This window comes from Colletotrichum navitas (genome assembly GCF_030913465.1).
Source record: "Colletotrichum navitas strain CBS 125086 chromosome Unknown LY79scaffold_27, whole genome shotgun sequence".
In the NCBI taxonomy this organism is placed as follows: Eukaryota; Fungi; Ascomycota; class Sordariomycetes; order Glomerellales; family Glomerellaceae; genus Colletotrichum; species Colletotrichum navitas.
In genome coordinates, this window is record NW_026850573.1 from 369,241 (window position 1) to 393,260 (window position 24,020).

The 24,020-nt window shown below is 54.8% G+C and overlaps 6 protein-coding genes across 6 annotated transcripts; 4 read left to right on the forward strand and 2 right to left on the reverse strand.

The window, feature by feature from the left end:
• Nucleotides 1-296: 296 nt before the first annotated feature.
• LY79DRAFT_191078 (uncharacterized protein) lies at nt 297-976 on the reverse strand. The gene has a single exon (XM_060551390.1). It carries the CDS (start codon nt 858-860, stop codon nt 426-428), a length of 435 nt encoding a protein of 144 aa, XP_060414539.1. The 5' UTR covers nt 861-976; the 3' UTR covers nt 297-425.
• A 4,069-nt stretch (nt 977-5,045) lies between these two features.
• Nucleotides 5,046-5,594, reverse strand: LY79DRAFT_191118 (uncharacterized protein). The gene is made up of 2 exons (XM_060551391.1): nt 5,309-5,594; nt 5,046-5,234 (listed from the first exon to the last, which is right to left on the reverse strand). Exons 1-2 carry the CDS (start codon nt 5,495-5,497, stop codon nt 5,163-5,165), a joined length of 261 nt encoding a protein of 86 aa, XP_060414540.1. The 5' UTR covers nt 5,498-5,594; the 3' UTR covers nt 5,046-5,162.
• A 2,619-nt stretch (nt 5,595-8,213) lies between these two features.
• Nucleotides 8,214-10,445, forward strand: LY79DRAFT_590052 (KilA-N domain-containing protein; the record flags this gene model as incomplete). The annotated part of the gene is made up of 4 exons (XM_060561098.1): nt 8,214-8,759; nt 8,780-8,867; nt 8,924-9,056; nt 9,110-10,445. 4 exons carry the CDS (start codon nt 8,214-8,216, stop codon nt 10,443-10,445), a joined length of 2,103 nt encoding a protein of 700 aa, XP_060414541.1.
• A 1,521-nt stretch (nt 10,446-11,966) lies between these two features.
• LY79DRAFT_590053 (mediator of RNA polymerase II transcription subunit 1-domain-containing protein) lies at nt 11,967-14,063 on the forward strand (the record flags this gene model as incomplete). The annotated part of the gene is made up of 2 exons (XM_060561099.1): nt 11,967-12,350; nt 12,408-14,063. The coding sequence occupies 2 exons, from the start codon at nt 11,967-11,969 to the stop codon at nt 14,061-14,063; spliced, it is 2,040 nt and encodes a 679-aa protein (XP_060414542.1).
• Nucleotides 14,064-14,887: 824 nt separating this feature from the next.
• On the forward strand, nt 14,888-15,613 carry LY79DRAFT_553155 (uncharacterized protein). The gene has a single exon (XM_060557758.1). It carries the CDS (start codon nt 14,901-14,903, stop codon nt 15,348-15,350), a length of 450 nt encoding a protein of 149 aa, XP_060414543.1. The 5' UTR covers nt 14,888-14,900; the 3' UTR covers nt 15,351-15,613.
• A 4,438-nt stretch (nt 15,614-20,051) lies between these two features.
• Nucleotides 20,052-23,658, forward strand: LY79DRAFT_579552 (uncharacterized protein; the record flags this gene model as incomplete). The annotated part of the gene is made up of 2 exons (XM_060560034.1): nt 20,052-22,847; nt 22,870-23,658. The coding sequence occupies 2 exons, from the start codon at nt 20,052-20,054 to the stop codon at nt 23,656-23,658; spliced, it is 3,585 nt and encodes a 1,194-aa protein (XP_060414544.1).
• Between the last annotated feature and the right edge of the window lie 362 nt (nt 23,659-24,020).

Here is a 24,020-nt window from a genome sequence, read left to right on the forward strand (position 1 = left end):
ACAGAGAGGCCCCAACCTCGGACAGGTGGATGATAAAGGGGGTGTGGACCGACGGTGTTTCTTTTTCTATATCTTGGCAGCCGTTGGTGCAGTGGTTGTGATGCGTCTTTTCTGGACCCAACGAGAATGTCTTGCCGGCCGATGGCTCCCTCGTGCGGAACCAGCATTGTCGCCCTTTCTCACCATGGGGACGATGGGCTGAAAGCGCGCACTCGAAAAGGATCCGTGAGAGCTAGCCGGGGCTAGCGGAGCAGGGTTAAGTTGAAAAAGGTGGCAGGTAGACGAGTGGTGTGGACCGTGGTGTCAATGTTTGCTCAAGGGAGGTTGGGCGAACCCCGCTGGTTACTAACGGAACAGTTTCCACCCGTACAGGTACCGGGGCTTCAGCAGACCGCGGGTCGCCCGCCGGCCTAAACCAACTTGGGTTAGAATGGAATCGAGCTGGATTGGCGGGGACTTGGGCGGGCACATTTGGGCCGACGCCGATGGCAGCCAAGAATGAGGGCCCGGCTCAATGCATGCATGACTGACCTTCCTTTCGCACGAGGGTCGATGACGAAACACCAGCGACCAGCGCGGAGTAAAAGCAGTCCGTCGATTGACGCAGCTGAAGATGTATTTCGGTCTGAACCAGCTCCCGCCACCGGCATCTCGAAATAAGACATTGGCCCTGCTGGGCGGGCCAGGCTGTAAGACCAGCTGCAACCGAGGGGCTGTGTCAAGAGCAGCGGTCTCCCAGGCAGGCAATACGTGTACTGTACATCGTATATCAATAGGATACGTTTGTGCAACGACAAATCCGATGCGTTTTGCATAGTACGGGAAACGCGGGAACTCATCGAAAGATGACCAGTCAGCATCTCTCACTGCTAATCTTCATTTGATTTTGGACCCTGCGACTCGAAGCCTGTCGATGGTGTTGCTACCGTAGCATGGAAATAACGCATGCAGGTAGTTACCCGCTGAAGTCTGAGAAGGATGCAATGCGGTGGAAACGAGCAACGGCCCAGTCCTCTACTGCGGCCCAGTCCTCTACTGCGTGCAGTGGGCGATGTCGATTTTGGTGCTAGACATGGTTCGGGAATCTGCCGTTATCGTCTTTTCCCTCTGTCGCTGCCGGTACGCACAAGACGTCTGCCGTACCGTGTCCAGTATCCATCGGAGGGTTGGAAGGTGAGAGGGGAGGTACGGTGGATGTTTGAGGAGAGAAAAGTCAAAGTACGGAGGAGCATCATGATGGGATGGGTGGCTTGTTGGGAAGCTGGCGGCATGAGACAATGGCACGGCATGGAAAAAAGAGAAGAACAGATTGGTAGCCGGTTGGCCGGATTGTCAGCAACCCTTCTCTCTTGTTTCCCGGATGTTCCCTCCTGACCTAGGTTACGATGGGATCTCCCGACCAATATCTGTCGAGCGAGCGAGGATGATGGAAGCTAGTGCAAGGTACAGGTAGACTTTTCCAGGCCCAAAAGACTGTGAGGCGAGGTAGGTACGAATATGTGTGATATGTACGGATACTCCATACACAGTAACAGGTAGCCAGCCTGGTAAGGATATGGAGTCATGCATCCAGGCGCAGGGCAACCTGCCTTCACCTCGGGACGAAGGAAGGCACGCGTATCGGGAAAAAAAAAAAAAAAGGGGGGGTGGGGGAGAGGGGGTGGCGTGTCAAGCAGCAGCAGCAGCATCATCATTATCATCGCAGAAGGCATTCGCTTGCTACCCCCATGGCAAGCAGGAGATGCATCGAGGATTCTTTCCTAGGCTGGACGAGTCTTACGGTCGACTATATCACGAGCGGAAACTCGAGCGAGATTGTAGGCAAGTCTGGGGCTTGGAAAGGTTCCTGAGGCACGAAACCCATCGCATTTCATGATCCAGGGGGAGGAAGGAAGGGGGGTGGGGTTGCATCAAGGGCTCAAGTGTCGGAGAGTGGTCGCGACTGTTCACTTCCAGTCACGGAAGGAACCTACTACCTACCTGCCTGCTGGGCCGAGAGGAGCGCCTTCTCTTTCCAACAGCTGTGTTTTCTCCTAATTGCGTTGCGTGAAAATGCCCATTTGGTTGACCAAGACAAGCTGCGAGGTCCAAAGGCTAACCAACGGCAATTGCCAGCCACCGCCTAACCGCAATGAGGTTCTTCCTAGTTTCCCCATGTGGTTCTTTCTTGCCCTATCTTTTACCCACTCGCGCTCCACAAGGAGAGGCAGGCAGGCAGGCAGGCAGGCAGGCAGGGATGAGGCAGCATAGGCAAGCACATAGGGTTCGCGGCGGGGTCGGCGCGGAGAACAACACAGCAGCCAGCGCGAAAGGCGCACATGGCATGGGCAGTCTGGAGAAGAAAACAAGTCAGACATCTAGTACGAGCAGATTCCCTACCTTGGGTCGATGAGCGAAGTCAGGGTGCCGCAATGCGGGCCAATGACCGATGCTGGTGCCATAAAAACAAGATGGCAGAAATCCACCGAGCAGACGGTGAAGACCAGGCAACAACAGGGTCGGCCAAGGTAGCGTTGCAAGATCTGCCATTTGACATGCGCCTGGCCCTCTGCCGCACAGTGCAGCAAATGTCTGTGCCCTCGAGCATCGACATCGGGATCCAGCCAGCGTGTTTTAATACGGATGCTAATGCATATTGCTAGATCAGAGATCCATATTGCATTGTAGTTTAGTTCGCTCGACACACTACCTACCTACTTACTCTTCCCTACGGATACCCGACCTTGAGTTCTTGGGTCCCCCAGCGAGTAAGCCAATTGCGGCAGAGTTCAGAATCTCAAGCCGGCGTAGACCCGTTTCTAGGTTCGGCAATCGCCAACGAACGAGCCTCCCACCCCTCCTAGCTCCAAGTGCTGAGCCGACGGCGGCATTCTTTGGTGGACAGAAGAAGCGTCGAGAAGACGATGAAGCGCCGACGACTTACTGCCTAGTCCGTCTTCACCTTCTTCGGCTTGGTATTTTTATTCTATTTTATTTTTGTCAATTCCGTTACCAGGTCGTCAACTTTCAATGATGTTTCCTTGATAGTGCTGGTGGGGGGGGGGGTATCGCAGTTTTGAACATGTTAGATTGAGCTGCGACAGTCAGTGCATTTATTATCAAGACCGTCGTACATCATCGGATACACAATCAAACCGTGTCGGTCTCGGCTTACAAGAGACATATGCTTTACCTTGCTGCCGGGAGCATTATACTTCTTTCACTCAAAGCAATGGACGCCAGACCTCTACATTCGCCAACCGGATGACATGGCTTAGTTTGTCGGAACGGCAGCTACTTGCATTCGTGACTGAACTCAAGTCCGGGGCAGATGTGGAAGAGGGGGGGGGGGGGGGGGGTATGGCGTGTGGGCATGTTGTGCATCGTCGGCAGCAGAAACACCCAATATCCAAACACACAGAGTCCGACAGACTTTCGAGGTTCGGTCGAACAACAAAGGTAACAACAATGGCACGGGCAATGAATCCAAGAGAAGGAGGTGCCGCCAAGTCCAAGGCTCGAGGGCGGATGAACAATAAGACCAAGGAGCACGGCCGTCCGGGACGGTGTGTCAACCATCCAAGAACCGAGCCCGCTTGTCGCATGGCTTCAACCACTGATGCCGCTGCGGCCATCGTCAGTTGCCGTCTCTGTCTGCTGAACCGCTCGGGTCGCTTTTTCAAAGCACCCAGCCACCCAGCCTGCCGGACTTTACTGCGGGCTCCCAGCCAGCCATGGTAGCCCCCCTAGTCCGAGTGACGTGAGCTGATGCCGGACTCGACCGTTGTCGGGGGAATGCAAGCCATCTCCGTTAACCAGCTCGGGACGTCAACTTTGTTGTGTGATGGACAACACGAAGCTACGACGATGTTGCGCCGACGCTGGAGTGAGAGGTCATTGCGCCATTGGGACTTGATACCGATAACCGACGACCTCCATATGAACAGAGGGGCTGTGCCAGGGCCTCGACAAACAGCTAGCCTCGCCGAGACAGCAGAGTAACCGGACGTCAAGCTGAGTCGAGACAGACATAACGGACGGACGACTTCAAACTGGACGAGAGGGATTTCCAAAACTGAGAGCTGGTAGTTTTCTTGAATTGTCATGCTCCGTGCGCTGTGCGTAGAGGTACTCGGAAAACCACCCATAATACCGAGAAAAGGGATAAGGAAGAAAGGACGACGCAAGCACGAGCGAAAGCAACAGAGCCTACCACCACACCTCGTCACTTCATACCGACAAGGACATTCATTTATTCCTCTTTTGGAGACGAATGGAGTGGGCGGCACAGATGCAAAGGCTCAAGATTGGACCCACCGCAACGTCTGATGCCATATTGAGGTCCTGTGTCCCATGTTCCGTCGGCGTCTTGGCTCATCATGTCTGATTTGTGTGTTTGGGCGACAAGGAGTGCCCACTGTCCATCCGGTGGCCCTCGCTTTCAGTTTGCCGGGGGACCGACTTGTCCTGGCCTCTTCCATCCGTAATGTGGAGGCACTGCTCTAGGATCGGTCGAGGTCGGTTGGCCCAGTCCAATCCACGTCCATCCACGTCTACGCTTCCCAAATCTCAGTCGCAGTTGCGGTCGGGAGAGAGGAGAGGTAAGATGCCCGCACAGGTATCGGTACCTTACCTCGTCTCGGAAGGGAATTGGACCAAGTGTACATACACTACGTAGACTCTAGACTCTGGACTGGATGCTCCATGGACGCTCCGTGTCTCTTTCCCTCTCCAGCTCTCTCCCTGTCAGGCATTATCGCTCAGAGTTTCCATGCCTGGCTCGGTCTTCTTTGGCGATACCCTTCGTCCTTGAACCCATCCTACGCCGAATACTCCATACCGTCCGTCCGCTCCAGTATGTACACTGCCTACGTACGGACTGCCCAGCATTGTTGGGCGTGTGTCCCCTCTGAAAGACCGACAGACCGACGGCGACTGACTGGGGCTTGATCTCAGGCCATGGACCACCCTGGTTGAAGCCAACAGACCCCTCTCTTCTCGGTGCTACGCTGCTCCAGCCACGCCCCTAAGCGAGAGCCAGGAAAACGACAACGGAGCGAGCCCACGTCCAGCGAAGCCCTCCACGCCATTACTCTTGTTGCACACCCCTCTCCCTAGCCTTCCTCCTCTCTCCGCCTTTCCCCATCGACGACCACCCTTCATCCACCGAACGGCGGCGACGGCTAGCTTGGTTCCTTGCCCGTACAACCCTTCAAGGGCTCAGGCAGTTGGCTGAGAAATTTCCCTTGCGCGCCCTAGCCCGGCACAGTGGTCAAGACCGAAGAAGAGACGAAAACGAGAGGCGGAGGCCGACGGCAAAGTCGCTTACCGATGCAGTCGCGGTCCAAAGTAACAAGGGGTCCCAGGAGCAGGGCCCTTGAGGGGAGGAAGGGGAAGATTTGACGTGAAAGCATAAAACAGGCAGGAAAATTAGAATACACGTATCATACATGGCGGAGGAAGGGCCGCTGCTAGCTAAGGCAAGGTACAGAAAGGTAATGTGAGGCGAAAGCGTCATATCGCGGGTAAAGTCTCGTGCAGCTACCTAGAACAGACACAGGTCACGATACGGACAGGCTTGTTCAGAGGACGAGGACGAAGAGGGGACATTACGAGTCAAACCCCCCCACTTTTCCCGAAAAGACTTCTTCTGGTGCTTCCCATAGTGTATCCGTATACGGCTAACAGCTGGAGACCAGGTATTTTCAGTTTCTATCCACACGTGGGCTGGGCGAAGACGAGGGGCACAATTAGAAACAGTTGGAGGTACAGACAGATAGCTACACGGGGCACGAAGGCATCAATGTTGCTAAGGGGACGGGTCAGATGAGTGCAGCACATACATCCCATCCTGATGCACGGCCAATGTGCCAGTGATGGAAAGATGGAGTGAGAGGGTGCGAAGAAGAACAGCAACATCAACGGGATACGGCAGGGAGCAGAAGAGGAAAAGAAACACAAAGACAGGAGGCACAGACGGCCCATACGATAATTACGATACGCCCGTAGCTTCGGGCCCAAGAGTCGACATGAAATACCCCCTCGCACGTCGTTATTCGAGTGCGAGTGCGCGCGCGTGTGGTGCTGCTCTTCGGAGTGGATGAAGCGTGTGCGCCGTGCTATGGGTTCGTGTGTGCTCCCTGGACCTTTCCTCCACTTCTCTCCTCCGACCATCCGTCGGAAACTTGGGAGTACGTATTTTTTTTTTCAACATCCCGCCAGCAGCGTTGTGCAGTGTACCATGTTCTTTTTTTTTTTCTTTCTTTCTTGCACGCCCCCCTCTTGCTCCTCTCTCCCCCCCTCCTCCTCCCATCCCATCCCATGTCATCCATCATCCCTCCCTCATCACATTTGGCAGCGTACGTAGAGCTGCCCCCCCGGTCTCCGTGACTACATACTGTGGTACCTTGGCCCTTAGGCTCGCCCTCTTCCATCCTCGTCTCTTAGGCCGTCCCCAGCAACCCCGGTCGGTCGGACCGCCCACTTAGCAGCGCCAGAAATTGGCCAAGACCACCCACTCTCTGGGCTCCTTCGGGGACAGGCTACCATGCCCATTGTACACTAAATTAACCCTGCCATGTACCCTGTCGGCCGCTACCGCACTCTGTACCTTGTTGCTCTTTTCGACGCGAGGTACCTCTACCTTTGCCGCAGTACTTTGGAAGAGAAACAGATCTCTCGACCGGTGCTCACTGCCCTGCCACTGACTGCTCTGCTTCGACCTCACGGTGCCCATGCCCATGCCCATGCCCATGCTCATGCTCATGTACCCCCCCACCCATGCCATGTCCATGGGCCATGCCCATGCTGTTCGAGCGAGCTCCTCTCCGTACCGCTACCGCCGTGCCTATACCGCACCGGCATCAGCAGAGTGCGGACGCCGCAGTACCCCAGTACCTGTTTTTTTTATTTTATTTTACCTCAACTTGCACCTGCACGCTGCACCATCTTGCGCTGGCTGGGGTGGGCGTGTGGATTGTGGACTGTGGATGGATGGACTTCGACCTGCCTCCTCTTCTTTTCTCACCACCGAAAACAAAACCTCCCCACGCCCGTCTTCTTTCTTTTCTTTCTACCTCTCACGACTCCACCAACCACCTCCAATATTCAACCTAGGACAGCCAAAGAGGCGAGGACGGTAAGCCATACAGACTTCTTCTACGCCTACGCTTCCCAATGCCTCTTCACCACCGTTCATCCTCTTGTTTTATGCCCTAGACCGCCTTCAACATACAACATCCATCTCTCCCCGTCTCACCCATCATTCCTCTCCTGCATCTCCTCTGCACAACCCGCCCCCCCTCTTATACGCCAAAAAGCTCTAGCTAATGTACCTGCATTAGAAGAGTTTGGGCGAGCTCGACGAAAGAAGAACAGAAGCAAAGAAAAGAAGGACGACCAGCACGATCCCTCTCGACTGTGTGTGTGTGTGTGTATGTGTGTGTGTGTTTGTTTGTGTGGTGCTTGGTACCTGCCTGGATAGACAGACCTACGTACAAACGGCTCCCACCGCTTGTTACTCAGCTCCCGATCTCAGCACTCACAAAAGGGCATTCCCTCGCTTCCTATCGTCACCGTCCTCGGCGCCTTTCGTGCAACCCACCTTCTCATCAAACAAGAGAGACTACCTCGTCTCCTCTTCGGACACTTGGACAAACGGCATCGCTTTAATCAGTCAGCACTCTCCCCGCTGCATCTGAACTGCCATTTCGAAAAGACAAACCAACCAAACCGGCCTGCGAACCCGCCCTCGGATGCTTTCAGCATAGAAGCTTCTGATTTTTAACGACTGCTTACGACGACTACGACCGTCCTGATCTGTATTTTTCAAAAAAAGGAATCCTCGAGCCACACGGACTTGTAAAGTTTCTTTAGCGCAGCACCTTCACCGCCGGAACTCTTGCGCAGTTATTGCGAGCCGTCGAGACTCTCGTCTGCTCTCCCCAACGCCTTCGCATCAGAGGTTGTTGGACAAATCCATTTCGCACGACAACTGCGACATAGCTAGACGCCTGGGAAGAAACGCATTCTCTTCCTCACGTCTGATTCTCTCTGCCTTGTAGTCACGAGTCTCGCTCGGTGACTTGCACTCCACTGATCATTCTGGTGCTTGGTGTAGGAACCTTCGGGGCAAAACCGTGAAGCTGGATCTACCGTCGATTGCCCAAGTGCAAACCCGGGGACCGACCGACGTGTCGTATTACAACGCTCACGCCGCTCAGAGGCCACTGTACATGAACAGCGAGAGAATCCCGTCTCTGCCATTGCCAACTCCGCATCAGGCGTACTCATCCGGTACTTCATCTCCCCGGGTCAGTTCCATCGGCTCTGCTTCAAGCCAACACGCGGGCTCGCAGTCGTCCTTCACGTCGGCCGCATCTTCCAACGGCCCCAAGACGCCCTCTCCCACCTTACCCATCAACTCGGCGATTCCTGGATCTTCGAGCCAATCCATTGGTGGATACGATCACTACCCCGCCATGAATCAACCTGCAGCCGATATGTACTACTCGCAACATATGTCCGCCGGCCAGGCGCCGCCGCCTCAGACCGTGACCTCCGGCAACATGTCTTACCACCAGCCTCCGCCGTTGCAGCCGAGCCATTTGCCTCAGTACACTCAAACGACCCAGTACGGCCAGCCTTACGGGTATACCAATGGCCTGACCTCGCCCCAGAACGCTCCCCCCGCTGTGAACAACGGAATGGGCGGCCAGAATGTCCTTCCTCTGCCCGGCGTCTCTACCCAGGGCTTCCAGGGCTTTGACACGACTGGCCAGGTAGCCCCCCGGGCATGAAGCCGAGGGTCACTGCTACTTTGTGGGAGGATGAGGGAAGCTTATGCTTTCAGGTAGAGGCACGAGGAATTTGCGTTGCGCGCAGAGAGGGTGAGATTGATTCGTCGTAACGCTGACCGCCCATTACATGGCTAACACTACACCAGACAATCACATGATCAATGGTACTAAGCTGTTGAACGTTGCGGGGATGACTCGTGGCCGCCGTGATGGAATTCTCAAAAGCGAGAAAGTGAGACATGTCGTCAAGATTGGCCCCATGCACTTGAAGGGTGTTTGGTGTGTTCTATGTCCCATGGCATATCGCCGTATCTGTACTAACAAGTGAACAGGATTCCGTTCGAGCGGGCCTTGGACTTTGCCAACAAGGAGAAGATCACCGAGCTTCTCTACCCCCTCTTTGTCCACAACATTGGTGCTCTGCTGTATCACCCTACAAACCAGACCCGCACCAACCAGGTCATGGCCGCTGCCGAACGCCGCAAACAAGAACAGAGCCAGATGCGTGGCGCTCCCCAAACTGGAGGCCCTGGACTGCCATCTATCCAGCAGCATCATCACCACTCCATGGGCTTGCCGGGACCTCAGCAGTCTCTGCCCTCGCATGCTAACATGGGCCGTCCCGCTCTTGACCGGGCTCACACCTTCCCCACACCCCCAACTAGCGCTTCCAGCGTGATGGGTGGCAGTATGGGCGCTTCTGACAACGGGTTTCAATGGGCCCAGTCCCAGAATATGGGTACTGCTCAAGCCCAAAACCCCATGTCTATTGACACGGGTCTGAGCAATGCCCGCTCCATGCCTGCGACACCGGCTTCAACGCCGCCAGGCTCGACCATCCAGAACATGCCATCGTACCAGCAGTCTGGCACGCAACAATATGACAACTCGCGGCCCATGTATAACCAGTCTGCTCAGCAGTCCCCTTATCAGACTACCAACCAGGCCTCGCAAGATCGCGCCGTCTACGGGCAAAGTGATCCGTATGCCAAGAACGACATGGGTCCTCCGTCAGCACGACCCGCCACCTCTGGCGCCCCTCAAGATCAGAAGCCCACAAATGGCATCATGCACCCCGACCAAAGTGCTTCCCAGCCTGCCGGCGAGGAGGAGGCAGAGCACGAGCACGATGCCGAGTACACCCACGACAGCGGCGCTTACGATACCAACCGTGGGTCTTACAACTACTCTGCCCCCGCTGTTGGAACGCTTCCTGCTGAACATCAGCACCTGTCTCCCGAAATGACAGGCTCGCCTGGCCACCCGCCCGCATCTGGTCGTGCCACCCCTCGCACTGCCGCCGCACCCCAGCCATACTACTCCCAGCAGGCTGGTTACAACACCCCCCCACGTGTCGCCCAGCAGTCGTCCAGCAACCTGTATAATGTAATGAGCAACGATCGCAGTTCGGCTGCCGCGGGCGCTAACGATGTCTATCAGCCTCAAGCAGACATGGGCCCCATGTCAAACGGCTACCCATCCCAGATCAACGGCTCCTCTGGTGGCATTAAGCGTGGCCGTGACGACGACGATGATCTGCAGCGTCCGCTCAGCGGTGGCGGCATGGACCTCAAGCGCCGCAAGACTCTGATGAACTCGGCGGTCCCTTCTTACGACACCATGGCCCGAGCTGCTCCGGTGATGACTCAACAACCTCAGCGAAGGTAACGGTGACCTTGGGCGACACTAATTCCAGCCACTGCCTTTCGTCACTTCGTTTGAGGGCGTTTTGCGGCTACTTCGGTGCGAGGCATGATCAGTTACGAAAATCTGATGCGATGATCTTGAAGCATTTAAACGGGGCTTCTCGGCACTCCTTGCACACCATTTTCCTATTTGTCTTTTTATTCGCGAGACGACTCATCGGCATCGACGATCCCCTGGAGACGACGATGACGAGTTGACGATTTTTCATTCCTTGTTTCTAAACGCCCGTCATGGCTGTAGATGCTGATGATTGACGCCTTGCATGGAGGAGGACTTAATCCTAAAGACTTGATCATTCTTCTTTTTTTCCGGATCTTGACAACATACACGAAAGAGCATGGTGGGGTTGGGTACGGCTTGCTGTCCCGTTATGACACTCGGGCAAAGCAGCATGTGAACACCACCCCTGGGGGACCGGCCATTAACATTACCGACATTTTTTCTTTGCTTCAGTTTTGAATACAGTGGAGGATCATCTGGTAACCAGTGTGTGCCAGGAATGGGGGATAGGATGATGACCTTATGACGACTCTTGTTCCTTTCACAAAAGTGTGAGACGTATGTTGGAGAATGTCTCTTTAGGTAACGACTTGATGAACGGAAATAAAAAAAGCTGTTGCTGCTTCAGAAAAATGCACTGTGAATGAGAGCCTCCGCGAAACGCAGGAACTGGTAGCCGGTAAGCTGAAGTGCTCGAGGCCAGCATGGCTTAGAGCGTAGTTCGGAAGAGGAACCTGCTCGGAAGTTCTCTAGGGTGAAGCATAACCAGGTCTGTTCGGCCGGCCATGGACTACTGCAAGTCAAGTCCTCTGATATTAGAGCTCCCACGAACTGAAGAGGTACTGGGAACGAGCCTGTAAGCTGATGTAGATGCAGTCATGAGATTGCTTAACATGAACTCAGACAAGAGATGCAGGTAGCAGATGTCACTCTTTTTATCGTTACCTGGGAATGTGTTTATTGTACAGACCTGGAGATAAGGTTATCATGTTCAAGGAGAACTAGGCTTGTGCCTCTCTACCAGCTTTAACGATGGGGAACAAATTTTGAACACTGGCCTGGCCAACTTCGTTACCTAGGTTTACGGTATGTGAGATGAGAGCTGAATAACGTCGAGTTGCTGTGTAGGGGTAAACGGCTAAATCCCGGCCCGTTTCGCCCCACTATCCAAAGGTAAGGTTGTTGACCATTCGCCCAAAGTCGCACCCGCGCTTGGAGGCAGGTACCCTTGTGATGCTGGACTGCAGCTCTCTACGGAGTACTCGAGCTCAACCCAGAGCACCCATCTTGAACAAAACTGCATCCTAGTCGGACTTGTGCCACTCTTTCCCTTAACTTGATATTTGGAATCAAGCAACTATAGATACGGCAATTAATGGTGACAAATACACTGACATTGTTTTAACGGTGCGACGGCATTATTCCACCAATTCGATCTGCGATACCACGAACGAACGAGACCGAGAGCGACTGAATCACACAATGGCCACCCCGACCCAGATGAAGCACGCGGCTTCGCAGCAGGGCCGGACCCCCTCGCAACTCACCGCTGCGACCCCTCCGGTGTCGACACCATTCTCGGTGTCGCAAGCACATGCAGCCTTCTCGCCTAGAGGGCCCAAGTCGTCGCCTCAGCAATTTAAGAAGTCGCCCGCAACCTCGACCACCTTGATGGGCCACCCTGCGAATGGCGCCCTCAATTTCGACAGCCCTTCTGCGGCAGCTGCCATGGGCGCGCTCGGTATAAGTGGCGGACTAGATATTGGGCTGGACCATGTCGGCGTCGGAGGGTTCGGTGGCCTGGGAGCACTGGGCAGCGAGGACGACAAGATCAAGAGACTAGACGGAGTCATTGAAATCCTCGGGGTATGTCAACAATCCTCTCATTTCTTCTCGGACGGAAGCTAACCCATTCCCTTGTAGAAGGCGAAAGGACGAGTCAGCGAAGCCGGGCTCGAGCGGCTTACGCTCAGAACAGGTCTTACTAGCATGTGGGATGAGCATAGGTCGCCCGACGGCAGAAAGACGAGGATGTTGGTCATTGCCGGTCAGGCTTTGACGATTGATATCGAGCTGAACAACAACATTGTGGAGAGCGTCTCGCTGGGCTTCCCGGAGTCGGGCCCCATCGTCACAAGGCACAAAGACCGGGCCGGAAACATCCTTCTCAAGGACCTACAACTTCGCCCCGACCAGAGCCCGTTGACCAAGACGCTAGAAAAGTTCTCTGCAAACCTGGAGCGCTTGGCAAACCTTGACAAACTGAGCGTCATCCCCGGACTAGACTGCCAGGAGGCCCTGGCTGGCATATTTGAGAGTCTCGAGAGGCTCCATAAGTGGGAACTGTCGAAGCTGCGGGAGGACCCTGCCCTGAGTGGCAAGCCAGACCGGTTTCTCGAGATAACTGTCATGTGCACCAAGAGCGGTCGTCCCATGATGCACACGAGAGACATGGTGGGACTCAGCATCGAGTATTGGACCGAGAGACGCCATGTCATTCCCAGAACGCCAGAAACGGCGCGCTACTGCGAGAAAATGGAGAAAGTATGGTCGATTCTCATAGGTTGCAAGGCGATAGATGGTGACATGTTCCCTCCAGTCCGGGTAACAGAGAACTGGATTTCCCAAAAGGTGGAAAAGGACGAGCCTGGACCTGAAGACATTCTCGTTGCAGCTTCTGGACCGGCCCTCGATTGGCTGGAACCGGAGCCCACGACGCTACCCCAGACCGACGACAACAAGGAACCGGGCATCGACGTAGTGCAGCCAGATGGCACGACGCACAAATATCCAAATGTCAAGTTTGTAGCCACGCTCACCCCTTCGGTGATCGTGCCACAATCAGTATGGAACACGCTGCATACCCTCACAGGGGCGCAGGCGCAGCCCATGCCTCTGCCCACCTACACTTTCGACAGCATCTCGTTCCCAATACCCGAGGGTAGCAACCACGATGCGAGCGAGCTCCGCGTCATCTCCTGCAAGAGAATGGTCCAGGTCCCCGGCGACGGCGACACTGTACCGTGGCGGAAGCACAAGAATACGCTACTTATCTACAAGCCCGTATATGGCCAGACCGTGACGGACCTCTCCTTCTCGCACCCGCGGCAGCTGGTGGCAATGCTCCCTATACTTCGCCAGTATGCCTTTATATCGACCTTGCTCGAGAGAAGCTTCGGCTCCAAAATTACCGGCGAGGCCGTACCGGAGGTGGACGATTCCATCGTCATTAGTGATACCACCACGACGCAGGCCGAGTACGACAGGTTCATGTCCCAGACCTACGATACCGACGAGCAGGAGCTTACGCTTGACGTGGTGCTGACTGTCCATCCATCGGCCGGCCTCCACGTCGTTTTCCCCTTCCGAAACGCCACAGCCAACATCGACCTGCAGATACAGCAAAACGGGGTGGTTCACGTGGTGTCACAAAACGTTGTTCCGGCCAACGGCGAAGACGTGGCAGAGACGGACAAGGGCAAACATAGGCAACTTACCCCGCAAGACCTAGGCAGGTTGCTGGAGGTGATGGAAGATCTTTGCTCCTGGGCGGAATGGATCCGGAAGAACCTATCTTAACTCCAGGGACGTCGACGAACCGTTGTCTTTGTGACGCAACCCCCAAATGGTATAACTCCTGGATATTGTTTGGTTTTTTCTTCTTCTGTATAAGTGATACCCAGAGAACCTTCTATTACTCCCTGGACGAGATCACCGGAGCCCGGCTGAGCCGTTCTTTATTTTGGCAGGGAAAGGGAGAGTGTTCATGTCTCCAATGGATACCATTCATGGTAGTAGGTGGGGGGGTTAGATTGCATGAGAGTAACACAGGTTTGCTTTCATGTCTGTGGCGTTGGGCTTCTAGGAGGATGGGCAGGGCTGCGGTCCTGTCCACGCTTGGTGAACTGTCTGCCTGCCTGCCCAACTGTTGAGAGAGTCGTCCAAGCAGCTTTTGAGGCCGGGCAAAGGTAATGCGGAACCACCTGGTGCGCCGACGCTTAGCCTCCATCCTCTGGTTCTTGTTAGTGTCAGCCCCCGGCCTACGAGAAGGTTGAAATCGAAAGAGGAAAATAGTGGAATTGCGAGTTGGTTATGGCTACGTCCTCTTGCTCTTGTTTGGTTCCACTAGTGAAGCGCTCCCCCCCCTTGGGTGCGGGACGATCGCGGGCGTTGCTTGTCGGTATCGATTGACATGCGCGCTCTGCCCTTGCCGAACCCACTGTGACGTCTACGTCTCCCGGTAGTCCGATTGTTGTTGACTCACATGCTGCTTCCTTCGATGTTTTGGGGGGGGATGACGGCGTTGACCTCGAATGACGATACTGGCGATGATGACGAAATTTGGGCATCTACTACCGGTATCTATGTATTTACAACCGCGGACTACTGCACCCGGGGGGGACCCTGGCGTTTCGGATGCGTAAAGTAGTCAACTCTTTCGGGCGGAAGTTGGATGTCCTCTCTGTCTCTGTCTCTGTCTCTCTCTCTCTTTTCTTCCTCCCTTTCTTTTTCTTCACTGTTTTTGATTGCTTCATTCAAGATAAAATCTCAATAGCAAAACCCAGGGTCGGGAAACCGCAGGCTGTGCAGGCTCGATGCCGGATGAGGTCACCCTCCCGGTCACCGACTACTAAACTCGACACGCCAACTGCGATCCTAACCGCGGGTTCCCCTGCCTCCATCCGGGTTCAATACCTACGATGGGTGCATGTCTCGATCCCGCGCGCACGGCGGCAAAAAAAAGGACCGTCCGTCTCGCGGGGGTCTCGGGAGGCATGTCGCACAACGTTTCTTGACGCAATGGAACACAAATACCGTACCGGTAGTCGGATGCTCCCCCCCTTCCTCCGACGGGAAGGGAGATGAGGCAGAGGGAGAAGAAAAGGGCGGATTGTCTGGGGACGTCTGCTCTCGGGTGGCGGCGCCGCCGCGGGCCATGGCTAGGGCCAAACTGGCTGGCCTACCTAGGTACCCTAATTACCTACCTACTGTCCTTCCACTCTTGAAGCCTTGGAGATTCACCTTTGCTTTTACGTGCGACTGCGCCGGGAGCTTAGCCACTATAAGGACCTACAGGGGGTTTAGTGCAGCAATGAGATAGATACCATACTCCCCCCCCCCCCCCCCCCTACCGCCGGCGTCATGATTTCCTCACGTATTGAGATTTTTTATCTTCGATGCTGTAGCCTGTCGGTTTTCTTTTCCGATCTCCTTTTTCGTCTTGGTTGTCTCTCCAGCATAAATGCGCCGCTCTTTTCAGAGACGACAGGCGGCGGTCCAATGACTCAAGTGGGTGCTGGCCTAGTTAGATCTCCCGCGTTTCCTTTCTTTTGCCCATGCGCTTTCGTCACCTTTTGCGGTGGGAGTCTGTGCTGTCCCCATGCTATCCTATGCCTGCTCTGCCCTGCCTGCCTTAGAAGATCGAAAGGTGGGCGGGCGGGAACCACAGAGGGTCGAAGAGGGGGAGGGGGAGGGGAAGGAATGGAGGGGGTTGATATCGATAGGAAAATAGCTACTGTCATTGACCAAAAGTCAATAAACAAATGGATAAGTCAACAAGACGGCTCGAAGCAAAAACGGAGAACCTGCCCTGGTCGACGAAGCGAAATTGGCGGAGATCGTAGAGGTTGCTAGACATTACTTGATTAGACCCAGGACTCCGCAAACTTGTCAAAAGAGGATGGATGCCATCTTTGCCCGTGCCTAGGTGTTTACCTTTGGCGTCCTGGTCTTGCCATAACGGCAGCATCGGAATTAAATCTGGGTGGTGAGAAACCGGAGGCCAATCCGACTCGTCGTTTGTAGGTCTGCGTGCCCCCGATACCATGCCGGGAAATCTGCGATACTGCATCGTATCAGAGATTTGACAACTAGAAAAGCGTCCGGCTGGTCCACTTGTTTTTTCCAACACCCCCAAGGTCAGAGGATCGTGTCATCCCATCTCTTCCTTTCTTCCTGTTCGTGTTCCGGTTCATGTGCAATATTGGTGTAACCCTTGGCTGACACTTCGACTTTTTAGCTTGCATTCCCGCCTGTTGCCCCTCTTGTAATGCAACAGCGAATCTCTTCCTGGCGGAGCCCGCTCATCCTTCTTCCCCTCTCAGCCTGGGAGGAGCCCGGCTGTCTCTTGCAAGCTGCCTCTGCGCTGTCCGCCGACTCCAGTGAGGGTCAAAGAGCGTCCGAGCTTTTGAGGTAGGCTCGAACCGCCGCCTTAAGCTCTCCCCGCCACTGTGGGCCGAATAAGAAGCGTGGTCCTGACCTGACACTGAACCCCCTCAATGCTGCGGGCCCCGTTTTATTCTTGATCTTGCGCGGCCCGTTGAAGAGGGAGGAGATCCGCTCGATGGCCTGGAAGAGCCAAAACGAAGAAGAGAAAGAGAAACGCCGGTTTCTCCTCAGAATGAAAGTAGTGTAAAGCCGCTGTCGCGCCCTATGTGTCTGAGCTTTCATTGCTCCTAAAGCTCCCACGATGGGAGACAACCTTGAAAGTCATTTTTAGGTGCCAGATGACTTGCGGTAGAAAGTCAAGAGACTGGATGAGCTGGCCGGTCTGGCAACTTGAGACGCCTGAAGCCACTCCTTCGTCGTCCTTTTTTTTTTTTTTTTTTTTTTTTTTTTTTTTTTGCGCTGTCTCGGAGAGCTCAGTGCACCTTGCGGCGTCGTCCCCCAGATTATGATCAGATTATGAGTGGGAAGCAACGCAATGCAGCACTGCGACCAAAAGCATGAATTCGTAATATTAGACGCAATTAATCACCAAGCTTGCTGCTTTCCCCATTGGAGCATGAGGGATGGATGACCCGGGAGATTGGGGTGGGAATCAACGAGGCAAGGCCAAATAAAAGCTGTTGGCTGGTTTGGTGGTTATGACACTGGTGACGGTGGCGACCGACGGTGGCGACCGACGGTGGTGGTGGTGACCTCGGCCAAAATTGGACGAGTGTACATACAAGAGGCAAGGAAGGTACCCCGATAATAGGTACCCGTGTTGACGAAGTATTTGTTTTGTTGGTGTTGGTGTTTTTGTTTTGTTTTGGTTCCCGGTGGTGGCTTGTCGCGTTTGTTTAGGGGCCTGGCTCTATTGCTCATGGATCAGCCGCTTTCTATTTTGAACGCTAAGCCCACCCTCCCCCGCCGTGCCCGCTGACAGACAGTCGCCCAACAGTGGCCGCTCGTCCTCGGCCGGCTGGTGTAAGCCAGCAATGACGACTTGGAAAGAGGAAGAAGGAAAGATGGGAGCGGTTCGCTGCATCTTGACGGAGTCCAGATGAACAAGTGGCAGACTTATCGTGGCTTCGAGACCAGGGTCCTTTTGCACTCTGCAGACTGCAGCTGCTACACTACTGCAGAGTGTGACCGTGACCGTGACTGACTGAATCTGATCAAGGCAAATGAACAGGGGTTCCGAGAGCTTCTTCTGGGTTGAAGACGGGTGCCTTTCCCCTGGGATGGATGTAAGAGCGCAAGCCTCGTCTCCTCGCCCTGGCCTTGGTTGGACTATCGCTTGCCGCAGGTCGCGCAACGCACAGAACAGGAGAAAAAGACGGATCCGTACCAGTGTGCCTGTGCCTATGCCTGTGTCTTGATGGTCGGGTTTGTAGTCTCGCCTCCCAAGTGTGTGTGTGTCTTTCTGTCTCCAGAACCTACATACCTATTCATCTCCCTTGTTGTTTTGCCCATATTTTCCCTTTCTCGAGGGAGGACTGCATGAGACCTCAGACGCGTGGGCGGGACCCTGCAGGCAGAGGGAGATGCATCCAATGAATGTCGGCGGCAGCCCCCCATAAGCGTCCCCTGGTCCAGAGTTGGGGTCCCCTGGCTTTGCTCTTCGTACACATCACTGCCAAACCGTTGGGTTAGTGATGTCAAGGCTGGGAAGAGGTCGTGGATCTGTGTGGTGTGGAACTTTGCGACATGTTAGAGTGTGATAACGGAGGACACAAGACACAGAGTCCAAGGTCGGGCCCCAACGCGAGAGACCAAGACATATTGTCGCCTCGGGATTCTTCAGTTGAGACGTCTGCATGTCTAGACCCGAGTGACGAGATTTGTTTTCCTCGATCCTGGACCTGCAGCTGCGACCTGACGTCTCTTGAAAGACCTTAGCCTGGGTCTTGCTCTAACAGACCAACTCCACTTTTAAGACGCGGAATCACGTGGAAGCTAGCTTGTTTTGGAAATATTGTAAACAACACACGCAACGCGCGCCATCGCGAAAAGCACCAGCACCCGCAAGACTCCATAATCCCATCACACACACTTTCCACGTCTCGCTCTCCCCCCCCTCCCCTTCCCGTTCCAGCGCACTCTGTCCAGTCACGTCTCGCCGTTGACCGTAAGAGTGTCCATCCTGACTGCGACCCCCCAGCTTGAGCGTACCATTTCTGCCCGCCTGCCCACCTGCCAGCCTTGCCCATCCCATCTTCCTTCTCTCTCTATCCCGCCCACGCCCACTACACCCACTTACTCGCCGCCGGCTCGCGCTGCGCTGCACTTTCGCACTTTCACACCCGCATCCGCACCCGCTCTCTCGCTCACACAACCTGACGCACACACTCACCGCGCATCGCATTCCCTCCCCCAATCCGTTGCGCCTACCTCTCTCTCACTCTCACCTCTCCAAACCTTCTCTCCTCTTTTTGTTTGGTGTGTTGCGTCCATCTTCTGCGCGTGTTTCCAAGTTTTTTGACCCCAAAGCAAGTCACCTCGCACCGAGAAACTTATTCGCCACCACCCGCGCGCGCATCTGATACCCCCGAGCACCACCTAAGACGAAGAAACTGTCTACTATTCCTTCACGCGATGACTTGAGCGAGCCATCTGCCGATCACGAATCGCGACTAGAGGGGAATGGAGAAGCGAAACAAAACGCATAACCTGAACGTTCCTGCTTGCCAACCCCCCAGGCCTTAGCGCCATGCAGTAGATGCACTTGCGCTCCCGTCCCGTCCCTACTCTCGCCTCGCTTTGCCCTCATCCTGTCTGGGCTCTCTCCCTCTTTTTCTTTCAGCCTTCTTTCCTGCAACATCGCGCCCACCTCCATCACTTTACCAAGAAATAGGGCGCCCTTCCCCGGCTGACCAGGGCCATATCGCCTCGTCCACGTGTAACCAGCCAGTCCTGGATACTTGGACCCCTAAACACGTCCCATTTCCATTACCATCTTGGGCCAAACAACACCCTCCAAGCATTGACGATAATAAGCACGACCTTGCACACCAGGTAAATCTGTGCTCGCACAGTCGGTATCTCTCCGGTTCTCGCTATCTGCGGAGAAGACAGAAACCATTACGCGCCATACCCTCCAGCCTCTCTGTATACCTCCATCGATCGCGCCTTTGGCTACCGCCCACCTACTTCCCTAGGTTCCTCAGCGAAACAGTATACGACGACAAATACCAGCGACAGATTGTTTGGAAGGATTGCTTCATTCCTTGAGCCTACACCATATCACATTGCGTGACGCGCCTCTTTGTATTTCGACAGCGAACAAAACAACAATCACCACCACCACATAACTCCCAAAAGAAGACACCCAACCGGCACGGCACAAAGAAGACAATCACGATGTCGTTCTCCAACAGCAGTGGCGGGACGCTCACTGTTCCCAGCCCCACGCACGTCCACCATGCCGACGTTCTTGCATCATCAGTCAGGAGCCTCCGACGCTCCCTCTCAAGATCACCATCTAAGTTCAGCCTGGCGCGTACAAGCTCACCAAGCTCTGAGAGTTCTCACAGCGGATCCCACACTCCTGTGCAGCAGCAATCGCCTTGCCGACGATATACGCCAACCCCGACACCTCCCAGCAGCAGCCACGACAACACTACCGCCTTTGGGGAGTCATTCCAAAGCCACACCCCAGCGGGGCTCCCTCACTCGATGACCTCGACAACGCCTTTCAGCTCCCCGCCAAGCCTCGCGACACCCTTTCGTCCCAACGTCCGTCTTTCTCTACGCTCTGCAAAGACCTCGAAGGCAACCGGCAGCCCCTCGAGGCCGGCTACCCGACTTCGGACATCGCCCAAATCCCCCCTCAAGCGCGCGCTGAGCGCTACAACAGAATCGGGGGTAAATTCCACCCCTTCCTCATCTTCAAGCTCGGAGGCCTCGGGCCAGGAAAATAACCAATCTTCTGCACAACAGAGCCCGCATTCGCGATCGTCCGCCCAGAAATCTCGCCATAGCCTTCATCTAGACGTATCAGGCCACGCCCAGCAGACGAATATTTTCAAACATCTGGAAAGTAACGGTGATTCGCAGGGAGCACCAGGGTCGGGTGCTCTCAAACGCAGCGACGCCATCATGAACCTGGACCAGGCGTCTCTGGGCAGTCCCGTCGCGAAACGACGGAGTTTGCACGGCATTTCAAATTTTGGTCAAAACGCATATGATTTCAACATTTTCGATAACACCAACAGCACCACGAGCAAGACCAATTTCGACATCCATGACGAAGCCAACCGGGAGCGCGAGTACGAACTTTTCGGTTCAAGTCCTGCTGCTCGGGAGCCTCTTTCTTCACCGACTCCGCCTCCGCAGATCCCGAGAAGAACTGGATCGCTCCGACGGTCGACGCTTCAGCAAAGACAGCACGATCGAAGTTCTTGGGGTCGGAAGTCTGGTGCGAATCACCTTGCTCAAATGGCCGGTGAATTCTCTTCTCCCAATGTCAAGAATCGACCGCGTCTTTCGATGGATCAGTTCCTCCCTCCTCAGCTCCCGCGGGACAGCCCATTCACCTCCAACGGACCCTTGCCCAACCCTTCAGCTCACCCTATTGACCGACCTTTCCATCAACCTCACCCTCTGTCCAAGACGCTAGTCACTTCTACGTCCGGTAACAACCTCGAGGAGCAGAACAGCAGTATGCCTCCTCCTTATGTCTTTGAGAAGCCACGAGCTCCTCTCAGCTTTGCCAAGTCTATGCCTTACGGATCTTCTCGACCCTCGTTTATGCAGGAAGAGGGCGAGAATGTTACGCCTTTCAAGGCAGCCAAGCCATGGGCTGGGGCTTTCATGTCAACTGGTCTTGTTTCCAAGGTGAACCGCAATCCGGAGGAGGACAACAAGTTGACGATGCCCGATACCCCTTGCAAGAAGCCCACTAATGGCTTCGCAACTTTCCCGCCTCCGCCTGGCAGTGCGATCAAGAAGAGCAACCGCTATTCTTTTGGCGGCATGCCCTCGACGCCCTTCAATGCTCCAGGGGCTCCATCTCGCAGCACATTCGGCAATCCTGGAAAAGGACTGGGTATCTTCCAACGACTTGGATCGCGTCATGCGCGCCGGGGCAGTGTCTTGAGCTTGGATGAAGATAAGAAATTCTCCCTCGACACAAACTTCAATGTTGGTCCGGGGGCCGAAACTGATGCCCCTCCGACTCCTACAAAGCAGGGTCTTACGCCCAGCTTAAGCAATCTGAGTGAGCAGAGCATCGAGAGCCCCAGCGCCAAAAGGTCGCTCCCGCCCCCCATGTCTGCTGTCCGGCCAATGATTTCCAGAGAGTCTACTGGTAAGTGTGCTTCCCAGGAGCGGTCTGGCGACGAGGATGATAGTGACTCGCCGAGCTCTCGGTTTGGTCCTGCTATCTCGCCCATTTGCAGACTGTCTTCTTCCCAGCATCTTTCTTTGCCGTCATTTTGTCGTTCCAGAACGGCAAGGGGTCAACTGGACCCTGCGGCTTGCGCTTATCAAATGAATTTGTTGGCTAAGAAAAGTACTTCAAACACAGCTAGCCCAGTGGAACAACGCTCCCCGCGAACTCCCTCAACTCACGTTGTTCTTCCCGATGCCAGCTGTCTATCCATCTCCAATCCCGCCGAGTCGCAGAGTACCACTACTCCAGTCACGCCGTCAGGGCGTGACTCCTTCCAAAGCACTACTACACAGCTTATGACTCCCGTCAATGCCGGTCGTGGCAATGCAGATGTCGATGACTCACTTTACTCTCGCTTCGACAAGGTCGAGATGGTCGGCAAGGGAGAATTTTCCTCCGTCTACCGCGTGGTCAAGGCCGGATACTCTCGCGCCTCCTTCCTCTCTGTCTTTAGTGGAACACCTACGAAGAACCCTCGCGAGAGTCCCGAGCCCGACCGCATTTACGCCGTGAAGAAAGCGCGCCGTCAGTTCACGGGCCCTAAGGACCGCCTGTCCAAGCTCAGAGAAGTCCAAGCGCTTCAAGCCCTGACACACGCAGATCACGTTGTCCACTATGTCGACAGCTGGGAGTACAACCAGTACCTTTACATCCAGACAGAGTATTGCGACGAAGGCACTCTAGACAAGTTTCTCAGCAATGTTGGTCGTAAAGGCAGACTTGATGATTTCCGTATTTGGAAAGTTATCCACGACATAGGCTTGGTATGTTTATTGTGTTCCCCAGAGTAGGATGAGGCTAACCAAGAGGCAGGGCCTGCAAAGCATCCACGAAGCTGGCTTTATTCATCTCGACTTGAAGCCGGCCAACATTCTTATTACCTTCGAAGGCATCCTCAAGATCGGCGATTTCGGACTGGCAACGGAGTGGCCCGCTGCCAAGGGTGTCGATGCGGAAGGAGACAGAGAATACATCGGCCCTGAAATACTACGTGGCGACTTTAACAAGCCTGCAGACATCTTCTCTCTCGGTTTAATCACGATCGAGATGGCTGCCAATGTCGTCCTCCCAGACAACGGCCCTACTTGGGTTGCTCTTCGTTCTGGTGACCTCTCTGAAGTCCCTAGTCTGACCTTCAGCGCCACCACTACAACAAATGCTCACCGAGACGCGGCAGGGGTTCCCACGGTGCAGTCGCTTGATGACCCGCTCCTTGGCCAAACCAGTGCTCCGGATATCAGTCTCCACTCGGGTGCTGCTCCTACTCGGGTGAGCGTGATCATGGACGACGAGAGTCCTTTTATTACGCGCAAGCGCACGGAGCTTAGGTCTCCCCCGGATTTCATGAGCGATCCTTTCCACTCTAGCTCTCTCGATCAAATCGTCCGATGGATGATCAGCCCAGAGCCGAGTGAGCGACCAACCATTCAACAGTTGCTATCAACTCCCTCGATGGTGTGGGTCGCCCAACGTCGCAGATCAGCTGCAACCGTCTTCGAAGGTGTTTGGGGACCTAGCGAGTCAACCGCACTCCCCACCTTGGTGGACGAAGATATCGAAATGATGGACGTCTAAGCGCGTTCCATACAGATATATATGCCGCACCAGTCGGCTTGGAAGCTGCCCACCACTCTGTACTCTGGCAAAGGGTGCGTAGAGCCCTCAACGCCTCGTCTGGATTGAATAATTCTGGCTCGATCACTCTTCGAGGTGGATACACCGAGATGCAGTCTGAATTCTAGAAGATGGCATTGAGATGCGAGCCCGTGCCTCGCAGTCTATGATGACTACTGAATACTACTTTAATACGGCGGCGTTTAACTTACGACATGACGATGCTACGGTCCAGCCCTACGAGGAGTTCAACAAGGTCTCCTGCGGATATTGTGTGATTACGTCCTTTTTGGTTGTACGCTTAACGGCATGTCAAAACGACA